The sequence below is a fragment of the Eptesicus fuscus genome, chromosome 24 (assembly GCF_027574615.1).
Source record: "Eptesicus fuscus isolate TK198812 chromosome 24, DD_ASM_mEF_20220401, whole genome shotgun sequence".
NCBI classification, from domain to species: Eukaryota; Metazoa; Chordata; class Mammalia; order Chiroptera; family Vespertilionidae; genus Eptesicus; species Eptesicus fuscus.
In genome coordinates, this window is record NC_072496.1 from 15643470 (window position 1) to 15665712 (window position 22243).

Consider the following 22243-nt stretch of genomic DNA (forward strand, 5'->3'; position numbering starts at 1 on the left):
TCAGCTTGGCCTGTGCCCTCTAGCAGTCTGGGAGCCCTCGGGGGATGTCCGCCTGCTGGCTTAGGCTCCCCACAGCTGTTGGACATCCCCTGAGGGGTCCTTAGTGCTGCTGTGGAGGCAGGAGAGGTTCCTGCCACCACCACTGTGCTCGCCAGCTGTGAGCCTGGCTTCTGGCTGAGCAGCACTCCCCCGTGGGAGCGCACTGACCACCAGGGGGCAAGCACACTGACCACAAGGGGGAGCTCCTGCGTTGAGTGTCTGCCCCCTGGTGGTCAGTGCACATCATAGCAACCTGTTGTTCCATCGTTCGGTTGATTTGCATATTAGTCTTTTATTATATAGGATTCCTGAAACTATAGGAAAAAGACCAAATGTAGTAGAAAAATGGGCAAAATGCATTTCACAGAAACAGTAATACAAAGGCTCCTAAATATATGAAAAGACGGTATCATAGATAATACAGAAAATGCAAATAATATTTTTACTACTATTTTTCACCTAAATATTGACAAAAAGTCCAAATATTTGACAAACTACTCTGATATGAAGCTCTAAGGGCACTGAGCACTCACACATGATGCTCATGGGACTGTAAGTTAGTTCAGCGGCCATATAAGGCCATTTGAATACATCTATCAAAATTTCAAATGCATGTGTTCCAGGTTTAGATTTTTATCCTAAAAACATCATCACATATGTGAAAATGACATATGCACAAAGTTCACATCAGTATTATATATAAAAGAAAAAGGTTAGGAATCTAATTATGCCACAATCATATGGTAGACTACTAAGAAGAATGATGAGGCTTTTTCTGTTTGACATGCTCCAAGATTTGTTGTAAGTGAAGAAAGAAATGTGGAGATTGATATCTATTATATAACATTTGTGTAAAAATTAATATACTTGTATTTGCTTGTATATACATAAAAAACTGAAAGGACAAGTGAGAAACTAATTACAATAATTATTGTAGGCAGTGCAGTAACTGGAAGAATGGGAGACAGGTGTAAGAGGGAAATAGTTTGAAAGTATGCCTTTTTATAGTTTTTACTGGAGGCCCGGTGCACGAAATTCGTGCATGGGGGGCGGGTGTCCCTCAGCCCAGCCTGCACCCTCTCCAATCTGGGACCCCTGGGGGATCAGGCCTAAACCGGCAGTCGGACATCCCTCTTACAATCCAGGACTGCTGGCTCCCAACTGCTCACCTGCCTGCCAGCCTGATCGACGCCTAACTGCTCCCCTGCTGGCCTGATTGCCCCCAACTGCCCTCTCCTGCTGGCCCAATTGCCCCCAACTGCCCTCCCCTGAAGGCCTGATCGCCCCCCCAACTGTCCTCCCCTGCAGGTCTGGTCCCCCACAACTGCCCTCCCCTGCCAACCTGGTTGCCCCTAACTGCCCTCCCCTGCCAGCCTGGTCGCCCCTAACTGCCCTCCCCTGCTGGCCTGATCACCCACAACTATCCTCCCCTGCCATCCATCTTGTGGTGGCCATCTTTGACCACATGGGGGTGGCCATCTTATGCAAGGGCGTGAGGGTCAATTTGCATATTACCTCTTTATTATATAGGATTTTCAACAGAATAAATGTTTTAACAATCCAAAAGAACTAATAAATAAATAGAATTAAATAAAAAGAAACCTAAAAAGTAGTCCATATGCTTTGAAAAATTGAAATGCATTCTACATAAGCATGGCAAAAGGAAAAAACCACAGTGGAAATGACACAATATTTGGAACAAAAAAAAATAAAAGTACTAGAGACCAGAATTTGTGGATCTACAATAACTTCTCTGTGATTCAGGTTTACTTTGCCGTTCTTTTCTTCAATCCTGAATTAGAAAAGGCTTAACTCATTAAAAAATACTCCCTTTTACATATTTTTGTTTAAGGTATAGGGAGTTTCAGCATTAGAAAATCTATTAACTTAATATATCTGATACTTTAGCAATTAGGGAGTAGAAGGTAGTTCTGCTACCTAACATGAAGTTTGTACTGAGAGTTTAAAGCAAAGATCATACTTAATGGTGAAACATTAGAAGCATTCCCATTAAAAGTGGAAGCAAAATGAGAATGATGCTTTGAAGGAAATCTTACAATAGCAACAAAATTATAAAGTACCTAGGACTATAGATAATACAAGATGTGTAAGCTCTTTATGCAAAAAAAATGTCATTATTGAAGGACATAAAAGAAGACTCAATGTATACATGGATGAGAAGAGCCATATTGTAAAGATAACAGTTCTTTTCACATCTATATATATATAAAAGCCAAGCGACTGGAATGACGGAATGACTGGAGCGACCAGTTACTGTGATGCGCACAGTGGGCAGCCAACCGGCCCGCGGCCCCTCCCCCCACGGGCCCGGCCACGATCTGCCCTCATCGGGGCAGGCCGGCTGGACCCCACCAGTGCACATATTTGTGCACCAGGCCTCTAGTTATTCTATAAAATCATTGTGATTCTCATCAAAATCTCACTATGTTTTATGGAACATATTAAGCTAATCCTAGCGTTCATCTGCAAGAGCCCTGGCAATTTAAAAACATGTTTTTCTGGTATAGAGAGGTCATTAAAGCTCTCATAATTAAGACAGTGTTGTCTTGGTCCAGGTGTAGGCATAGACCAAGTGACCATACCTGTCCGTTTGTGTGGGACAATTTCAGTTTATGCCTGTTGTCCTGGTAATTATTAAGAGGCCTCTTTTACTCTAAAAACTGTTCAGTGGTCCTGGCTGGTTTGGCTCAGTGAATAGAGCATTGGCCTGCAGACTGAAGGGTCCCAGGTTCGATTTCGGTCAAGGGCACATGCTTGGGTTGCAGGCTCGATCCCCAGTAAGGGGCATGCAGGAGGCAGCCTATCAGTGATTCCCTCTCATCATTGATGTTTCTCTCTCCCTTCTTATCTGAAGTCAATAAAAATTTAAAAAAAATAAAAACTATTCAGTGAAATTGCATAGGAAGTCCTGAAACAAATCCATCTCATTTATGACATAGGTGGTAGTATAAGTCAGTGGTGAAAGGATGTCATTCATTAAATAATGTTGGAACAGAAAGAAATATAATTGGCCTTTATCTAACACTACACACAAAAATTAATTCCAGGTAGATTAAAGACTTGAAGTGAAAGCTAAAACTTTAAACCTTATAAAATATAGGACACTATCCTTATGACCTCAGGAAGGAGAAAATAAGGGAGATTTCTTAAGACAAAAAGCACAAATTATGATAGTAGAATGGTGGTTTTTAGGGCATGAGTATGTGTTGGGGCATAGAGGTTGGTAAAGGGTACACATTTTCAGTTATAAGATGAATAATGTCTGAGGAGGTAATATATGACATGATGACTATAGTTGATAATATTGTTGTGTAACTGAAATTTGCTGAGAGTAGAACTTGTGTTCTCACCAAAAAAGGAGAGATAACATGTGAGGTGATGGATATATTAATTTGATGGTGGGAATCCTTTTACTTTGTATATAAAAATCAAATCATGTTATACACTTTAAATATCTTATAATGTTATTAGTCAAATAGAGGCCTGATGCACGAAAATTTGTGCAAGATTAGGCCTTCCTGTCCCCGGCTGCCGCCACCGGCAGACACTGGGACCCGGGCTGCTTCCCTCCTCCAGCCGCCCACAGGCACCCGGGACCCAAGCTGGCTTCCCTCTGGCCCCAGCTTTGTCAGGAATGATTTCCGGAAGACGTCCAGTCTAATTAGCTTATTACCCTTTTATTATTATAGATTATAACGCGATAAAGCTGTAAAAGGTGAGAAAAGGATAAATTGGAAGACTACATTATTACTAAGTAGTTTTTTGGGTTTTTTTTAATAACTAAGAAAGACAGTATAAACAATGTGAAAAAACAAGCCCTCATGCTGGGATAAGAGATTTGTAACACATGCAACTAAATTTGAATAAACAGAATTCTAGAAGGTTAACCAAAACCCCCAAAACACACAATACACACAGAGTGTAAAAAAGTGAAAAGGGTATTAACTCATTTTACAGAACAGGAATCTAAGATGACCACTGATAATATAAAAAGATTCTCAGCCTTACCACTTATCCTGCAGGTAAAGTTGAAGATGCACATGTCTTTCATCTCAGCAGTTTCACTTCTTCATGCACAACCTAGAGAAATGTTCACACATGAGCACTAGGAGACATTTATACAAAATCACCTCAGCATTTTGTGTAATAGCAACATAAAAGTCTAAAACAATCTAAAATTGTTGGAGACAATCTAAATTTTATAAGCAGGGGGAATTGAGAAATAAATTTGGTATATGAAAGTATTCCATATAGAAATGAAAATGAATGAACTAGAGCAAAATTTATCAACATGGAAAAATTTTAAACATATTAGAATAAAACCAAGTTGCAAAACACTACACATAGGCTTGTATTAGTTATAAAGTTTAAAGACTTTCAGAAAAATATGGAGTCCTATAGTTGCATTGGTATATCCAGTGGTCGGCAAACTCATCAGTCAACAGAGCCAAATATCAACAGTACAACGATTGAAATTTCTTTTGAGAGCCAAATTTTTTAAACTTCTTCTAACACCACTTCTTCAAAATAGACTCGCCCAGGCTGTGGTATTTTGTGGAAGAGCCACACTCAAGGGTCCAAAGAGCTGCATGTGGCTCGTGAGCCGCAGTTTGCCGACCACGGGTTAATCCTTCAATAAAATGTATGCATGGACAGTGGTCTGGATTTGACCTGTGGGTCATAATTTGCCAACCTGTGATGTATGACACACTCAAAGGAATTACTTCAGTACTTAAGGTATTACTAATATTATCTCCTCTTACAGGTGAGAAAATTGAGTTTTAGAGGCCTCAAGTCGCATCATTTAGGTTAAATTACAATAACCTTACCATATTCCCATTAACCACATGGCAACATAATTTTTTCGTGTATGTAATGCTTATAGAAGATCCTTTTCCTTCCTCTAAAAGTAGAGTGAATTGTGAAGGTCTAATCTTATAGTTTTTCACAATTATAATCTTTAGGAGTATATTTAGAAACTCTGCATTGCTGGGTCGTCTTTACAAAATTATTTCATGTATGATTTTCCTAGGTTTGCAACATGTTTTATTGTTCAAATGGAGAAACATACAAAAACTGGTTTGATTTCATTATTAGATATAGATATCTTACAAGCCAGTTACTTAATAATAATAGGTACCTTTATATAATATACATTATTATTAAGCAGTTGGTTCTGTTGTTTTCTAAAGTCCCCTTTATGAAGCAATTTCTTTTTTTGTCATGACCTACAGTAATTGAGAACTTACTTACCTACATTTACATTCAAGGTGTAGGAAGTACATTTTCCCGGTTTAATTTTATGGGCCAGAAGTGAGTATGGCTGGAAGGTATTCAGTAATTATGGCTCTTCTCTTTATGCCGGGGTGGGGACAGCATTTGGTCTCGGCCTGCCAAGGCATTAGGGTGAGTTAATTAAACGTTTGACCAAATTAGGAGGCTAAGTTTTAAGTTGATATTTTGTATGGCCCCTGAATGATGTTATAAATACCCAAGTGGCCCTTGGCAGGAAAAGCGTTCCCCACCCCTGTTTATGCAGGAAGGAGGACTACTGCAGGCATGTTGGAATATGTGCGAATTTAAAGGTGGGGTGGTAAGATAATTTATTTAACCTGAATGAAAATTATCACAGCACTTTTTATCTCCAGGAGAAGACTGGAATGACCTGTGTTTAAGAAAGTTTTAATATGAACCAGAGCCAGAATTTGAAGCCATAAAATACTCAAATAGATGTTCTTAGAGTATTAATTTTAAAAGAAGTTAGGATTTTTAGACAAAAAGTGATCTTACCAAGTATCTAATTATGTTTATTCTTCCAAAGTAAAAATGGGATGTATTTTTTTCAGAGACATCAAACCTGATAATATATTGATGGATATGAATGGACATATTCGGTTAGCAGATTTTGGCTCTTGTCTGAAACTGATGGAAGATGGAACGGTAAGGAAAGATAATTTTAAAATTATTTTACCCACAGACATTTTTTTTGCTACTTGTCTTTATCTGCTTAGAAACCACCTATAACAATAAAAGCATAGTATGCAAATCGACTGAATAGCCGAACAGCAGAACAACTGTCCGGACGACCACGCTATGACATGCACTGGTGCCAGACCAGCCAAGACGGGTGCAATGCGATTGGTCAGGGGGCCCCACAATTGCCCTGCAGAGGGAGGCACAGGCCACCGGCAGGCAGGGCGATCAATCGGGGCTTCACGATGGCCCCGCAGAGGGAGGCACAGGCCACCGGCAGGCAGGGCGATCAATCAGGGCTTCACGATGGCCCCGCAGAGGGAGGCACAGGCCACCCTCTGCAGGGCGATCGATCGGCCGGCTCCACGGTCAATTGTCCCGCAGAGGGAAGTGCAGGCCACTGGCCAGCGGTGCGATCGATTGGGGGTGGGGGGTAAGACTCCGTGATAGCCCCAAAGAGGGAGGCCCAGGCCCCCCTCTGCAGGGTAATCAATTGGGGGGCTCCACGATTGATTGCCCTAAAGAGGGAGGCCCAGGCCACTGACTGGCAGGCTGCGGCAGGTGGGCAGGGCCTCCCTCTGTGGGGCTATTGATCACAGAGGCCTGTGATTGATTGCCCCAAAGAGGGAGGCCCAGGTTACCGGCCAGCGGCACTGAGGTGGGTGGGTGGGGCCTCCCTCTGTCGGGTAATCGATCACAGGCCTCCCAGACTGCAAGAGGGTGCAGGCCGGGCTGAGGGCCCCTCCTCACCAGAGTGCACGAATTTCGTGCACCGGGGCCTCTAGTCTATTTATATTATCCATTTATCTATCCATCCACCCACCCATCCATCCTTCTATGCTTCACCTTCTTTCCCAAAGGTATTTAGGTATACTTATTCATGGTAGGGCTTGTCTATAAAATCATATGCCATTTAAACTGTTTATATTAATGATCTGAAGATGGTTACAGTACACCTCTATGAGACCCTGTTTTTTCCTTCTCTAGCTGACCTGGTTATTATTGTACTTGAGATATTTTTACATTTCCAGATAGGCAAAGAAAATAAATCCTACATGGAGAAAGGAAATGCAGCTTCTTCACTTCCATTATATTTTTTAAATCTTCCTTTTCTAGTTGATTTTCCTGAGGGACAGTGGTCAGAAATGAATGCTTTTACCAGGAAGTCCTCGATGTTGATTTAGTTTCGTGTTACCGTTTGCCTTAGTTCTGCTAACTCCGGCCTCCGTTGTTTTCTTTCACTCACGTAAAATTTGTATGCCCCAAGTTTATTCTCTTGTTTGTTTTGGTTTTTGTTTTTACTTCAGTTTCCTGGATATATAGCAGAAGTCCAAATATATATCCTTTTAATTGGCAGAAATGTTTTTAGAGAGCAGTTTAGTAAAATACACTTTAAAGGCCATGAAAATGTCATATTATTCTGGACCAGTAATTTGACTTCTAAAAATTTATCCTAAGGAGGTAACTTTAAAAAAAAAAATCCTCACCCAAGGATATGTTTATTGATTTTAGAGGGAGAGGAATGGAGAGGTAGGAAGGGAGGGAGGGAGGGAGGGACATCTGTTGGTTGCCTCCCCTATGCGTCCCACCCTGGCATTGAACCTGAAACCTGGGTATGTGCCCAGACCAAGATGAGCCTGCAGCCTCTTGTGCATCATTTGTTTTTCCATATGATTGTTAGATTATATTATCAGTTTATATCCATAGTATACACACATACAGATACCCTTTCACAAACACAAGCTTGTAGACTTGCATTGAATTTAGAGATTTAAATATCCAGAGATTTTCTGGAAATTTATGTCTATAACATGGAATTTAACTATCCATGAATATGCTGTCTCCATTGCTTTAGGTTTTCTTTTATGTCTGTTAATTAAGTTTTAAAATAACACTCACTGTAAATCCATTACCTTTGAGTAATGTTAGGTTTGTTCTTAGGCATCTTGTGGAGTTTTTTTTGGGGGGAGGGGAGGGCTAATATAAATAACTTTTCAAAATTTGTTGTTGGATAGCTTGTTGCTGTTCTGTAGGACCACAGTTGATTTTTGTAGGTGTATCTTGAAGCTATCAATCTTGCTAAATATTTTTATTAGTTCAAAATAATTTGTAGATTTTTCTAGATTTTCTACGTAGACATTATATAATCCACAAATTATGGGAGCTTTGGGTTTTGTTCTTTCCAATCTTTATGTATGCTGTTTTTTCCCCTTACCATGCAGTCAGTGGCCTTCAGCACAGTATTAAATAGGTGTGGTAATGGGGAGCTTCTTTGCCTTGTCCCTGACTTTAATGGTGTTTTTCCTGTAGTTTCAAATTAATTATGTTGTTTGCTGTAAGCTTTTTATTGGGTTAAGGAAATTTCTATTTCTGATTACTGTGAGTTTGTTGCTAGGGTTGTTATTGTTGTAATCAAATGATTTTTCTGCATCCACTGAGATGATATAAGGATATTTTTTTAAATCTATTAGTCTGATGAATGACATAGATGGTCCAAGTGAAATCATTCGTTCTTTGGATCAACATAACTTTATCTTGAAGTTGTATTGATATATCTGAACAAATTGTTAGATAGACTCTGCTAAAATTTTATATTAGCAAATTTAGATTGTTACCTGAAATTCATACCTGAGGTTAATCATATTTGATATAGCAAATAATTTTCCTTCTCAAATTGCTCTTGTCTGACTTCTATTTTTAGGTTATTTTAGCCTTATGAACAAGGGAGCCATGTTTCCTCCCCTTACCGGTTTTGGCTCTAGAATAGTTTATATAATACAAGGATTATCTGTTTCTTATATAATTGGTACAAATCACTTTTAAATCACCCTTGCCTTGGTGAAGTTTTGCTTTCTTCTGTTTTATTTTGTTTTCTAGGTAGATTTTATACTATTGATTCAAATTTTTTAATGGTTATAGGTATCTTTGGTTTTCTATTTCTTCCTGAGTCAGTTTTGGTAAGTTACATTTTTTTCTATGAACCTTGTCTATTGTCAATGAGCTGTCAGTTTTATTGGTATAAAATTGTTTTGAGTGAACTCTCCTAGTTTAAAAATCTTTTACATGCATAGTTTTATCCTTTTTTTCATTCCTAATGTTTGTGCTTTTCTTTTCCTTTGTAAATTTTGATATACAGCATTTTACTATTTTTTAGTTCTAAATATTTTCCAACTTTAGTTAGAATTCTTCTGTGGACCGTTAGTTACTTTGATGTATGCCTTTTAATATCCAATATATTCTATTTGCTTATTTCTAGTTTTATTTTAATGGATAATGGGTGTAATTGATACTAGTTTTCTGGCATTTGTCACTATTTGCTGTTTGATTTTGTAATAGCTCAGTTTTTATAAGTATTACAAGTTTATTTTTATTATTTTTTAATAAATCTTCATTGTTCAGATTATTACAGTTCCTCTTTTTTCCCCCCATAGCTCCCCTCTACCCCGTTCCCACCCCACCCTCTGCCCTTACCCCTCCCCCTCTGTCCTCATCCATAGGTGTACAATTTTTGTCCAGTCTCTTCCCGCACCCCCCACACCCCTTTCCCCCCGAGAATTGTCAGTCCACTCCCTTTCTATGCCCCTGATTCTATTATATTCAGTTTATTCTGTTATCAGATTTTTTATTCATTTGATTTTTAGATTCACTTGTTGATAGATATGTGTTGTTCATAATTTTTACATTTTTACCTTTTTCTTCTTCTTCCTCTTCTTAAAGAATACCTTTCAGCATTTCATATAATACTGGTTTGGTGGTGATAAACTCCTTTAGCTTTTTCTTATCTGTGAAGCTCTTTATCTGACCTTCAATTCTGAATGATAGCTTTGCTGCTTAGAGTAATCTTGGTTGTAGGTTCTTGCTATTCATCACTTTGGATATTTCTTGCCACTCCCATCTGGCCTGCTGAGAAATCAGCTGACAGTCATATGGGTACTCCCTTGTAGGTAACTAACTGTTTTTCTCTTGCTGCTTTTAATATTCTCTCTTTGTCTTTTGCTCTTGGCATTTTAATTATGATGTGTCTTGGTGTGGTCCTCTTTGGATTCCTTTTGTTTGGGGTTCTCTGCACTTCCTGGACTTGTAAGTCTATTTCTTTCACCAGGTGGGGGAAGTTTTCTGTCATTATTTCTTCAAATAGGTTTTCAATATCTTGCTCTCTCTCTTCTTCTGGCACCCCAATAATTCGGATGTTAGTACGCTTGAAGTTGTCCCAGAGGCTCCTTACACTATCTTCATATTTTTGAATTCTTTTTTCTTTTTGCTTTTCTGGTTGGGTGTTTTTTGCTTCTTCGTATTTCAAATTTTTGACTTGATTCTTGTGATCCTCTAGTCTGCTGTTGGATCTCTGTATATTATTCTTTATTTCAGTCAGTGTATGCTTAATTTCTAGTTGGTCCTTTTTCATATCCTCGAGGGTCTCACTAAATTTATCAGCCTTTTCTAGAAAATTCTTGAAAAACCTTATAACTGTGGTTTTGAACTCTATATCCTCCATTTCTTTTGTTTGTGATCTGTTTCTTTGTCTCTGCATTTTGGCTGCTTCCCTGTGTTGATAGAGTGGCTTTGTGTGCTAGGTGTCCTATAGGGCCCAGTGGCTCAGCCTCCCCAGTTACCTGAGGTGGACACTCTTGGTGCACCCCTTTGTGGGCTGTGTGCACAGTCTTGTTGTAGTTAAGCCTTGATTGTTGTATCATTGGGAGGAATTGGCCTCCAGGCCAGTTGGCTGTGAGAATCAGCTGTGTCTACGATGGCAGAACTTCTATGCTGGAGATACCCTTATGAGACAATTCAGCTGTCAGTTTCATTCTCATTCCTTCCTGGATAATCTCTCTTTATTCTTTAACTAGAGGCCTGGTGCACGAAATCGTGCAGGGGGGGGGGGTGGTCTCAGCCCAGCCTGCACCCTCTCCAATCTGAGACCCCTTGAGGGATGTCCTATCGCCCATTTAGGCCCGATCCCAGTCCTAAATGGGCAGTTGGACATCCCTCTCACAATCCAGACTGCTGGCTCCCAACTGCCCTGCCCTGCAGGCCTGGTCCCCCCCAGCAGGCCTGGGTCCCCCCCAACTGCCCTCCCTTGCTGGCCTGGTCTCCCCGAGCTGCCCTCCCTTGCTGGCCTGGTCACTCCCAACTGCCCTCCTCTGCTGCCCTGGTCACCCCTAACTCCCACAACTGCCCTCCCCTGTAGGCCATCTTGTGGCGGCCATCTGTGTCCACATGGGGGAAGCCATCTTTGACCACATCGGGGTGGCCATCTTGTGTCTTGGAGTGATGGTCAATTTGCAATTACTCTTTTATTAGATAGGATGTTTTTAATCTGTTAGCTTTTGGTGCTCCGTAGTTTTTAACTACAGTGTACATAGAAGTGTATCTGGTTTTATCTTTTTTTTTTTTTAATATATTTTATTGATTTTTTACAGAGAGGAAGGGAGAGGGATAGAGAGTTAGAAACATCGATGAGAGAGAAACATCGATCAGCTGCCTCCTGCACACTCCCTACTGGGGATGTGCCTGCAACCAAGGTACATGCCCTTGACCGGAATCAAACCTGAGACCCTTGAGTCTGCAGGCCGACCCTCTATCCACTGAGCCAAACCAGTTAGGGCTTATTTATCTTTTCATATCTTTCACATATTTACTGTATTTTTTATTTTAAATACTTTTTTATTTCTAGGACTTCTTTTGATTTGATTTTTTCATCATTTTGTTCTTATGCTTTTGATTAAAAAATAAAATGCCATAAACTTAAAAATATTTCATGAAGTGGAACTGATACGTGTTAGGAGTCTAGGTGTATTGTTCAGATTTCTGACTTTTGCTCGTAATGGGATATTTACTCATTTGGTTTATGTGATTGGGTTGGCAGCTCCCTTCGGTGGGCTTTCACGTGTGAGAATTCTACGTGACCACCTGTGAGCATGTGCCTCCAGAGTAGCTTTAGGCTAGTTATGCCAGGCTTGCCGGGGCACCTGATATGGTGCCAATAGTTTTGCCCGTTTGTTGGCTTGAGAACTTCTGGACCACAGAAGCTCCGTGAACCAGAATGCCAGGCGGTGGGACCCTGTGACCTAAGGCCGTGGATTTCTGGAGAAGGAAGTTTCTTCACATACCCGCTGCAGTGAAGTCTTACCTTTCTCTGCTGAGTGGCAGGGTTTTGAAATTCAGCTTTTTGTTTGCAGTGTACGCTCTAGGGTAAAGGTGACATGGGTAACCGCTCTCTTCAAACCTCATGCTCAAGGCCTTTCCTTGGTCCTCACGTTAAAATCCAAATAACTAGAAAACGGAAACTAACAGCTCCCCAACCCCACTCCCGCTTTAATGCTTACCACCCCAGGTCTCTACCATTTCTTAATTACTGGCCCCAAAGAGTTCTTTTTTTAAATGCTCATGTATATGTTTATTTTAAAAGGTTGTTACATTTTACCTAGTATTTTTAAGAGTTTGGAACAGACGAGTTTTCAAATTACTTAATCTCAGTGTTGCCAAAGATAGTCTATTCTCATGATTACTAAGATTGGTAATTTAGTCCAGGAAATTCGGAATATTAACCAGAATTCTGCCTTGAGAATGTTCATTTTTTTATATGTTCTTTTAAATCATATAAGGAACCAATTTTCTTTTAATTGAAAGCTTCTTACAAAATTGTTCCCAGGATCGTTTTTAGCTATCACTTTCTAATTTACATCTAACTTGCCTTAATTATATGTCCAACTATTTTTCTTTATCGGAACTTTATTTTTTGAAGGGTATATTTTTCCTTTTATATAATTTTTTAAATTATTAAGTAGTTTGCAGGACATCATTATAATTTATTTACTTAGGTTTCCATTAAGTTATTTAAAAATGATCTCCAGGTTACACATAAGTATCAGTCGAGTTTTTTTGAGCAGTTTTCTCCCGTAACTAATTGTAAACATTTTTTTATGTATACATGTTAGGCAGATTATTAATAATAAGAATGTTCTAACAATATCTGACGGAACAAAGGCAGGTAGACATAAGTATATATGAATCAATTGTGAATTTCTTCCAATGCAAAAAAAAAAAAAAATACCAGTTTTTTAAAAAAAGAATGTTTGAAACTAAATATTGAATTTTCTGGCTGTGGTGTTTATCCTATATTGTTACCCTAAATGTGTCAATTCAGTAACAGCTGTAATAAAGGCTCGATAGTATTATGAAATCGGAAGAACTATTAGTATGGAGATTATGTAAAATTTAAATTGTATGTACAAGGAAGCTAAATTCAGGTAATGACAAAATTAAAGTTTTGAGATACTGTCTATTGTGTAAGCACATGTAAATACTTTTTAAATTATTTATTCCAAGTATAGTAGATTGCTAAAAGTGTGGATTTCTTCAGGTGCAGTCCTCCGTGGCTGTTGGAACTCCAGATTATATCTCTCCTGAAATCCTTCAAGCCATGGAAGATGGAAAAGGCAGATACGGCCCCGAGTGTGACTGGTGGTCTTTGGGAGTCTGTATGTACGAAATGCTTTATGGAGAAACACCGTTTTACGCAGAATCTCTGGTGGAGACATATGGAAAAATCATGAATCACAAAGTTAGTATACTTTGCTGTTTCTCAAATTGATGTAAATAATATATATAATAAATTTAATGTAGATATTTAAACAGAACATATTTTTCTAAAAACAGTATACGATCTAATTTCTATGCTAATAGGGAACATGACAAACATGAATAATCCAAGTCCATTAACTATACATAAAATTATTGGTTCTAACCCTGTACTATATTTTATTAGAGGAGAAGGTAATAAGTAGGAAATTAAATGGTTTCTAGTGGAATAACAAAGATCATAAGCAGATATTTTTAATCATTACTACTACACCGATAAATGAAATGCAAATTAAAATAAGGAGATACTTTCCCCCCTGTCAAATTGATAAAGATTAAAGGAAAAATTGCACTTCATACTATAACCCAGTGAGATGGACATTATTTTTTTATTGACTTCAGAGAGGAAGGGAGAGGGAGAGAGAGATAGAAACATCAATGATGAGAGAGAATCATTGATTGGCTGCCTCCAGCATGCCCCCTACTGGGGATCAAGTCCACAACCCTGTATGTCCCCTGACCAGGAATTGAACTGTGACTTCCTGGTTCATAGGTCAACGCTCAACCACTGAGCCATGCTGGCTGGGCTAGATGGATATTATTGATAGGAATATAAATTGGTGTAACCTTTCCGTCAAGAAGTTTATACGTATGCATCTAGAGTCTTTAAAAATGGTTGGGACTTTTTTTTTTAATCTTTATTGTTGAAAGTATTACATATGTCCCCTTTTTTCCCCCCATTGACCCACTCCAGCCCGCCCGCACTTCCCACCCTCCCCCGCCCCCGCCCCAGGCCTTCACCACCCTATTGTCTGTCATGGGTTATGGATAAAAGGTCTTTGGTTGATTAAGTGTCTGGAACTTTTGATTAAGCAACTTCGGCTGCAGTAATCTACCCTCAGGAAATCTTCAGTAGAAGAAAGGTGTATGTACCAGAATGCCTGTTCTAGTATTATTTATGATCACAAAATATTGAAAATAATCCAGATGCACAGCAGGAGTGAATTAATAAAACTTTAATCCACTTAATACCAAGTTAAATGGAAATAGATTATTCATAATAAAAAAAAGGAATGTCTTGATTGATTGGTCTCAGAAAATTGTGAGCAATTGCAAAAACTTGGATTGTGATTAGGAGTATTCCATAAAGGGCCTGATAATCTATTCTTTTTACTTGGTTCTACTGACACATTGTGATTAGTTGCTTCACACATATATAAATCAGTTTTATAGAATTTATGCTCTTCTACCTGGTTGCAAAGATAAGCTGGTAAATAGTGATGATGAGTTGAAAGATAGTAAATAGCTACAGAGTTGTAGAAAGCATTAAAGCATTTCAGAGAGGAGTCATTGTACTGTAACCTGATTGTTAAGAACACAGATGCTGAGTCAAGACGGTTTCAGTTCCAATCCCAGCTCTACCATTTACTAGCGTTTGGCCTTGCGCGAATTGCTTGAGTTCTGTGCCCTTGTTTCCTTTCTGTAAAAATTAGGATAATAGTAGCACTTACCCTAAAGGGTTGCTGTGAGGATTAAATGAGTAAAGCACTTTCAATAGTGTCAAGTACATATTCCATTTTAAAAAAATGTTTATTATTATGAATCATTAGTATGTGACTTGTATGAACCATTTGTACTCTTGAAATATCCAGGCAGATTCTATTTTTAATGAATTCTCTTGATTCTGACAGCAGTTTAAGGTATTTTGGCATTTAACCCTTTGCACTCGCTTGCTTTTTTCTCAATTCCTTTATTCTAATGCTAACCGTGTCGAGTCACACTCGACATCCGAGTGCAAAAGGTTAATTTATTCTTACTAGAGTGCATGTATGACTGAGTCACATATGAAATTTAAATTGTTTAGGAAGACATTCTTTTCTCATTTATTCCTGTATTTTCTTCAGTATCTGTACTTTGTATCCGTGTACTCTTACAGATATTTTGAAAAGAAAATATATTTTCAGGAAAATACACGTTAACCTACTTAGAGTAAGCTAAATGGTGATTTATAATGTGTTTCTATTACTCTCTGTTTAGGAGCGGTTTCAGTTTCCACCTCAGCTGACAGATGTGTCTGAAAACGCTAAGGATCTTATTCGAAGGCTCATTTGTAGCAGAGAACATCGACTTGGTCAGAACGGAATAGAAGACTTTAAGAAACACCCATTTTTCAGTGGAATTGATTGGGATAATATTCAGAACTGTGAAGCACCTTACATTCCAGAAGTTAGTAGCCCAACAGACACGTCAAACTTCGACGTGGATGATGACTGCTTAAAGAATTCTGTGAGTAAGACGTTGTGAAGATCTGTCCCCGTTTCTTTTTAACATGGTTATGAAGCAGTTTCATGGACCACCTTATCAATGACCAGTCAGATAGTTGTGGCTTCTAGTATTTATTCACAAATTCAAGAAATTAAGCGCGTGTACAGAGGCCAACATAGTTATTCATGACTAGGAGCAAAATTAAAATGCAAAGGTTTACTTCTTAGATTAGTTATGTCATTACATTTCCTAAGAAAAGGACAAATTAGATGCTTAAAAAAGTGGACCTCATGATGGCAAATCTCTCCTTAAAACCACTATGAAATTAGATAAAATTGTTAAAGATAACCATGTCAAGGCTTGACAAATTAATCCAAGGTAAATACATTGGGAAGCACCTATTCATGAAAACCGCTGAACTTGGTTAAAACAGCTGCCTCCCCCTCCCTCAGCTTGGGTGGGGCAGGCGAGCTGCTAGCTTGCAGCTCCTTATAAACCCAGCAGCTTTGCTGCCGAGGGGGCGCCTGGATTGGGAACCTAAATACCCAGGCCCAGTGGTATTGCCACTAGAAACGGCAAACTTGGTAGGAAATGAATGGGTAAAGGAAATCTACAGCCTTCCTATCCTGAGGTTGTAGCCCTGTTTGAGGCTACTGGCAGATCGGCAGGTTAGCCAAATATTCAACCCTTTTTAGCTGTGGGAAGTACTAAAACAGGCCAGCGTAGTTTGTCAACCTCTGCCCTAAACCCCATTATGTTTTATCAAATTAGAATTTATAAACTAAGAACATAAAATTTTTATTTTTTTGCCTTTTTAGCCTTTTTAATTTGACTTTGTTTTAATTCAATTATTTTTTATAGTTTTAACCCTTTGCACTCGCTTGCTTTTTTCTCGATTCCTTTATTCTAATGCTAACTGTGTCGAGTCACACTCGACATCCGAGTGCAAAAGGTTAATTCTGCACTAAGAATTTGTATATTAATTTTATATCACTTTTCACTGTACAGTAAGTACCATATTCAGGGCAGATAAGAGAAAGACAAGTACTGTGTGACTTCACTTATATGTGGAACCTAGTGAACAAAATAAACAAAATAGAAACAGACTCATAGACACAGAGAACAGACTGACAGCTGTTGGGGGTGGGGGAATATTGGGGAGCTGGGTGAAAAGGTGAAGGGAATAATAATAATAAAAACAAACAAACTCAGACAACAATATGGTCATTATCAGAGGTGGAAAAGGGGGGTAAGGGGATAGAGGAGGTAATGGGGGCATCAGTGGTGATAGGAGACTCGTTTGGGGTAGTGAGCACACACCACCATATACAGATGATGGATTATAGATCTGTACACCTGAGGCCTGTATAACTGTATTAACCAATGTCACCTCAATAAATCAGTAAAAAAAAGAACCTCTCTTACACTTTCCTCTCTGAACCTCACAAAAAAAGAATTAAATAGACTTTTCCACATCAGTGTTTTATTACAGGAATTATATTTACTGCTAACAGAAATTGTGAGTCATTCCTAATTAAATCAGTTCTGATTACTTAGCGTAGTTACATTCAGTAAAGTTGCTGTACACACTCTGATAGTGAATGTGAACCATTGCCCCTAAGGAAAGTAGGGTTAGGTTCCTGTGAGCCTGTGGCCAAGACATGTTCATCAACCGATAAACACATAACCTTGTTTTATATGTGTTTCTATTTCAAGATACCTTAGTAAGTAGAAACTGTTGGTTAATTAACACTGGACTCACAGCCAACAGCTCTGTAACTCAGGCCTGAAGGAAGCTTATCTAACAGGTTTTTTGGTAAGACACATCATGCAGCCTTTTTGCTGAGGAACAAAAGGTGGCACTTGAGTACTACGCTTGGGGTCAGTTTAACGGCAAAAGCACCCCTGAAAGGCACAACAATGTGAAGGCATGGTGCACTTAGACCAGGCGTCCTCACACTACGGCCCGCGGGCCACATGCGGGTGTTTTTGCCGTTTTGTTTTTTTACTTCAAAATAAGATATGTGCAGTGTGCATAGGAATTTGTTCATAGTGTTTTTTAAACTATAGTCCGGCCCTCCAACGGTCTGAGGGACAGTGAACTGGCCCCCTGTTTAAAAAGTTTGAGGACCCCTGACTTAGACCCTGCAGAGAACACTGTTTGCAGTCTGAGAGACGAAGGAAGGAGGCGAGCCTCCCGTGTTCAGTCCCAGCTGGGAACGTGTGTGGCAAACCTGGGCTTCCTTTGCTCTGGCCGTGTCTGCTAAAGCAGCGGTCGCCAACCGGAGGTCCGCGGACTGACCACTGGTGGCCCGTGAGGTCCGGAAGGTTGGCGACCGCTGTGCTAAATTTAGTACTGCGAATATTGATTGGGTTTCAAATAAATTTTAGTGATCAGGCAAATTTGCGAATATAAACTACATGAAAAACGACTGTACTCAATATCAGACTTTGCATCTTTATTTTCATTTTGTTAGAATTTTACAATAGCAATGTTTATGGTCTCAATATTATATCACCTAAATATCTGTTCCAGACTTTTCAGTGTTTCTAAATCGAATAGTCACATATTGCCGATTGACAGTTAATATTTATAGTCCAACCTACAGGTCATAGTTGTTTATTTCTTACAGATGTTCTTATCCCCTGTAGGAAACGATGCCCCCACCAACACACACTGCATTTTCTGGCCACCACCTGCCATTTGTTGGTTTTACCTACACTAGTAGCTGGTAAGTTTGAAAAGTTAACATAATTTGGACAGTTTAAAGCAAATTAAAATGAATTATTTAAAAATGTATAATGTATAAAACAACTTTGTAAATCAAAAATTTTTAAAATGGTGAAGCTACTGCTGGAATAAGTTAGATATTTCAAAAGGAATAGAACATAGAAGAATCAGAACTCATTTTGGAGGAGAAAGAATAGAACAGTTAGCCCAGAATCTAACTATTAACCATGGGGCAGGAATTAGAGGAGTCCCCTTGCTATTGAATAAATTTTCTCTAGGTGTCAAGAATCAGCACTTTCAACTCATTAATCCTAACCATCTTTTCACTGACCCTCCTTCCTCTCATATCTTCTTTTTACTCCTTACTCAGTTTAAATTTCAAGGATAATAATGATCATCAGTCCTTATAAGTGCTCCCTCAGTTCCTTAACTATCTCATTTTGTTACGCTAGTTTTGCTAAGTTGACATCCATTATTACAATTCAACTTTCTGCCTGTACCTGTGCAGTTCAGTGTCTAGAAAAAAAAAATCTGTGACCATTCTTACTGGTCTCACTTTAAGGTCATGATTACCAACCTCCAGTTGCATGGCAACCTCCCTTCTTACTGCATGCCACATATGCCGTATTATTGCATGGCACATATGCCGTATTACCCTCGTGTAGCCCTCTTCTTACTGCATGGCACATATGCCGTATTACTGCATGGCACATACGCCGTATTACCCCGTGTAGCCCTCTTCCACTCTCTTAGCTGTCTATTTCACATTGCAGATGTTCCTCTAAAACCTCTGTCATCCGCACTCTCCACTGGCAATCTCTCTTCTCTTTGACTAAGAGGTTGAAGCAAACAGTCGATAACTTCCATAGCTCCCATCACGGTTACCACCTGCATACCTCTGCACCCATCTATTCTTCTTTCTAGGCATGAACTGAGTCCCTTCCGTCCCCTCTTGTCTGCTCTAGTGCATTGCTTGCTGTTACAAGTTTTTCCCTTTCTGTGTCATTGGCATTAGCAGAGCATTCACATGAGCCCACAGACATGCAGGGTTTCTCTCCCACCTTAAAGCAGAGTGTGTAAAGTCTCTCTTCATACCACTTTCTTTACTCTGCGACTAACCATTTCTCAGCTCCACATTATAGCAAAATTACGTCCAGCTGTTGTCTATATTTTGTGATTTTTTTTCTCACTCTATTTTTTCTGACACCACCCAGTCAACTTTGTACTCTCATCACTTCATGCAAGCTGCTTTTATTGAATTTTAGAGAAAGAGGAAGGGAGAGGGATAGAGAGAGAAACATCAACATTGATGAGAGAGAAACATCATCGATCAGCTGCCTCCTCCATGCCCTCCACTAGGGATTGAGCCTGCAACCCGGGCATGTGCCCTGACCGGGAATCGAACCGGGGCCTCTTGGTCAGGGTTTGAAGCTCAACCACGGAGCCACACCAGCCGGACTAAGGATAATTCCTTGGTCTTAGTTGCCCAGTCTCCTCTTATTTGTCATGTTTCCTTCCCATTAAAGCAGGCTCTTCTCTTAGCTTCCAGGGCACCGGCCTGATTTCTCCTTACCTTTCTGGCCACGCCCTCTCAGCCCCACATCTGCTGCCTCCTTGTCCATAGCTTCATCTTTGGGTCTTTTCCATTTACACGCTTGGGTACTTACGATGCTCCTGCTGTGTATCTGCAGCCTGAGACCTCTTTCCTCTCTTCTACTTAAAGTCTCTTAACCCCCTACTTCAGATGCTCATCACTTTGACTGTTACTTTCTCTAAACCTGTCGGAGGGGTCCTGCTAAAAGCTAAGTCAGAGCCTGTCGTTCCCCGATTCAGGACTGTCCCCACCTCCGGCTCCTTTACACCTTAACCCCAAATCTCATCTGTCTGGTGTGTCTGCTCCTGCTCCGCTGGCTCATCCCACGCCAGCCACACAGGCCTCCTTTCCGGCCTGCAGTCATCCTGTAGTATACATGTTCTAAGATGACACTGCAGTCATCCTCTGTGTCCGGGCTTTTGTGCTTCTAGACCGCGTGCCTCGGATGCTGCTCCCCATATCCTAGGGCCCCCCTCTCTCCGGACTTTATTCAGAGCTGCTTTCTGGTGATGACTTTCCTGACCACTTGACCTACATTTTTATTTTCTCCCTCTTAGACCTCCATTTCCTCCCTTCCTGCTCTTGTTTTCTCCGTAGCATTTAACATTATCTAATGTACTGAATATTTTACTTATTTATCCGGTTTATTTTTGTCACTGGAATATAAACTCCCCATTGGACAGGTTTGGTTTTGCTCACTGCTGAGTGTCCAGCACTTCAATCGTTTTTTTAAATTGCATTGCATTGAAGAGAGCATTTCGCTTTTGAATTCCACCTTCCAGTGAAGGGGTCCATGGTTGGTGCTTTTGACTAGTAATTCACGTGGATGGTTACATCATTTCAAGCTACCAATAACCCTTCAGCAAACGTCATTTTACAATTTTTGTTTATTAATAAATGCAGGGTAATTTGGGCAATTTAAGTTTTCATTTTTAAAAATGCTTCTAAAAAGTTGTTTATGCTGCTTTTGCAGAAAAAAAAGTGTTTGACAGTCATTCTAGATGGCTAACGTAACTGGCTGTTCAAATCCATGTTGCAAAAGGTTATCGAGTTGTTCAGTGTGAGCCACTTTGTCTTTCTTTCCTCCAGTGTTCTTTCTGATCGGAGCTGTTTGAGAGTCACAGCTGCTCCCACTTCTCTGGATCTTGATGCTAACGTTCAGAGGACGCTAGATAACAACTTAGCCACCGAGGCTTATGAGAGAAGAATTAAACGCCTTGAACAGGAAAAGCTTGAACTGAGTAGAAAGCTTCAAGGTAAATATATTTTAAAGATACCATTTTTCCTTTTTTTGAGCTGGACTCACAGTGTTAGGAACTGCTCATTATACAGTAAGTGGTTGTTTTATCTTGAAAAAAGTTTTTTTATTAAGTAGAAAATAAATTAAGTTGTAGAAATTTATGCAGAATACAATATAGTATTTATGTAAAGGCATAAAATTAATAGTAAACAAAATGGCATTTGTTTCCACAGGTGTATGTATGTACATGTACACACACACACACACACACACACACACACACACACACACACACATTATAAAAATGTGTGGGAATAAATGTCTCTGGAGAGAGGAAAATGGAACTACTAGGGGAAAAGGCACCCTTCTCCTCCCAGTAAAACATTTTCTATTACTTTTCCTATTCTATATCCTCGACCTTTGAAACTTCTAGCTCTTAGCACACTGTCATTCTCTACAATATGAGTAGTGTGTAATGTTTGATGATTTAAAAAGCACCTTGGTGCTCTGGCTGGTGTGTTCAGTAGTTAGAGCGTCAGCGCAGGGACTGAAGGGTTCTGTTCCTGGTCAAGGACTCGTACCTAAGTTGCAGGTTCACTCCCTGCCCCGGCCTGGGTGCGTGCAAGAAGCAACCAGTTGATGTGACTCTTTCACATTGATATTTCTCTCTCTTTCTCTTTCTCTCTCTCTCCCCCCTTTCACTCTCTCTGAGAAGCAATGGAAAAAATATCCTCAGGTGAGGATTAACAAAGAAAAATAAGAAGCACATTGGTGAAGCTTTTAATATTCTTACTTCTTG

The 22243-nt window shown here is 39.6% G+C and overlaps 1 protein-coding gene across 4 annotated transcripts in view; it reads left to right on the plus strand.

Annotated features, from left to right (window-relative positions):
* The window catches only part of CDC42BPA (CDC42 binding protein kinase alpha), a 198286-nt gene that overhangs the window by 80240 nt on the left and 95803 nt on the right, over positions 1 to 22243 (plus strand). For all 4 annotated transcript variants that reach the window (XM_054713143.1, XM_028134646.2, XM_008157993.3 and 1 more), the window contains exons 6-10: positions 5907 to 6000; positions 13397 to 13597; positions 15652 to 15900; positions 18532 to 18611; positions 21294 to 21460. In XM_054713143.1, the coding sequence (XP_054569118.1) occupies positions 5907 to 6000; positions 13397 to 13597; positions 15652 to 15900; positions 18532 to 18611; positions 21294 to 21460 (791 nt within the window). The remainder of the gene's footprint in view (positions 1 to 5906; positions 6001 to 13396; positions 13598 to 15651; positions 15901 to 18531; positions 18612 to 21293; positions 21461 to 22243) is intronic.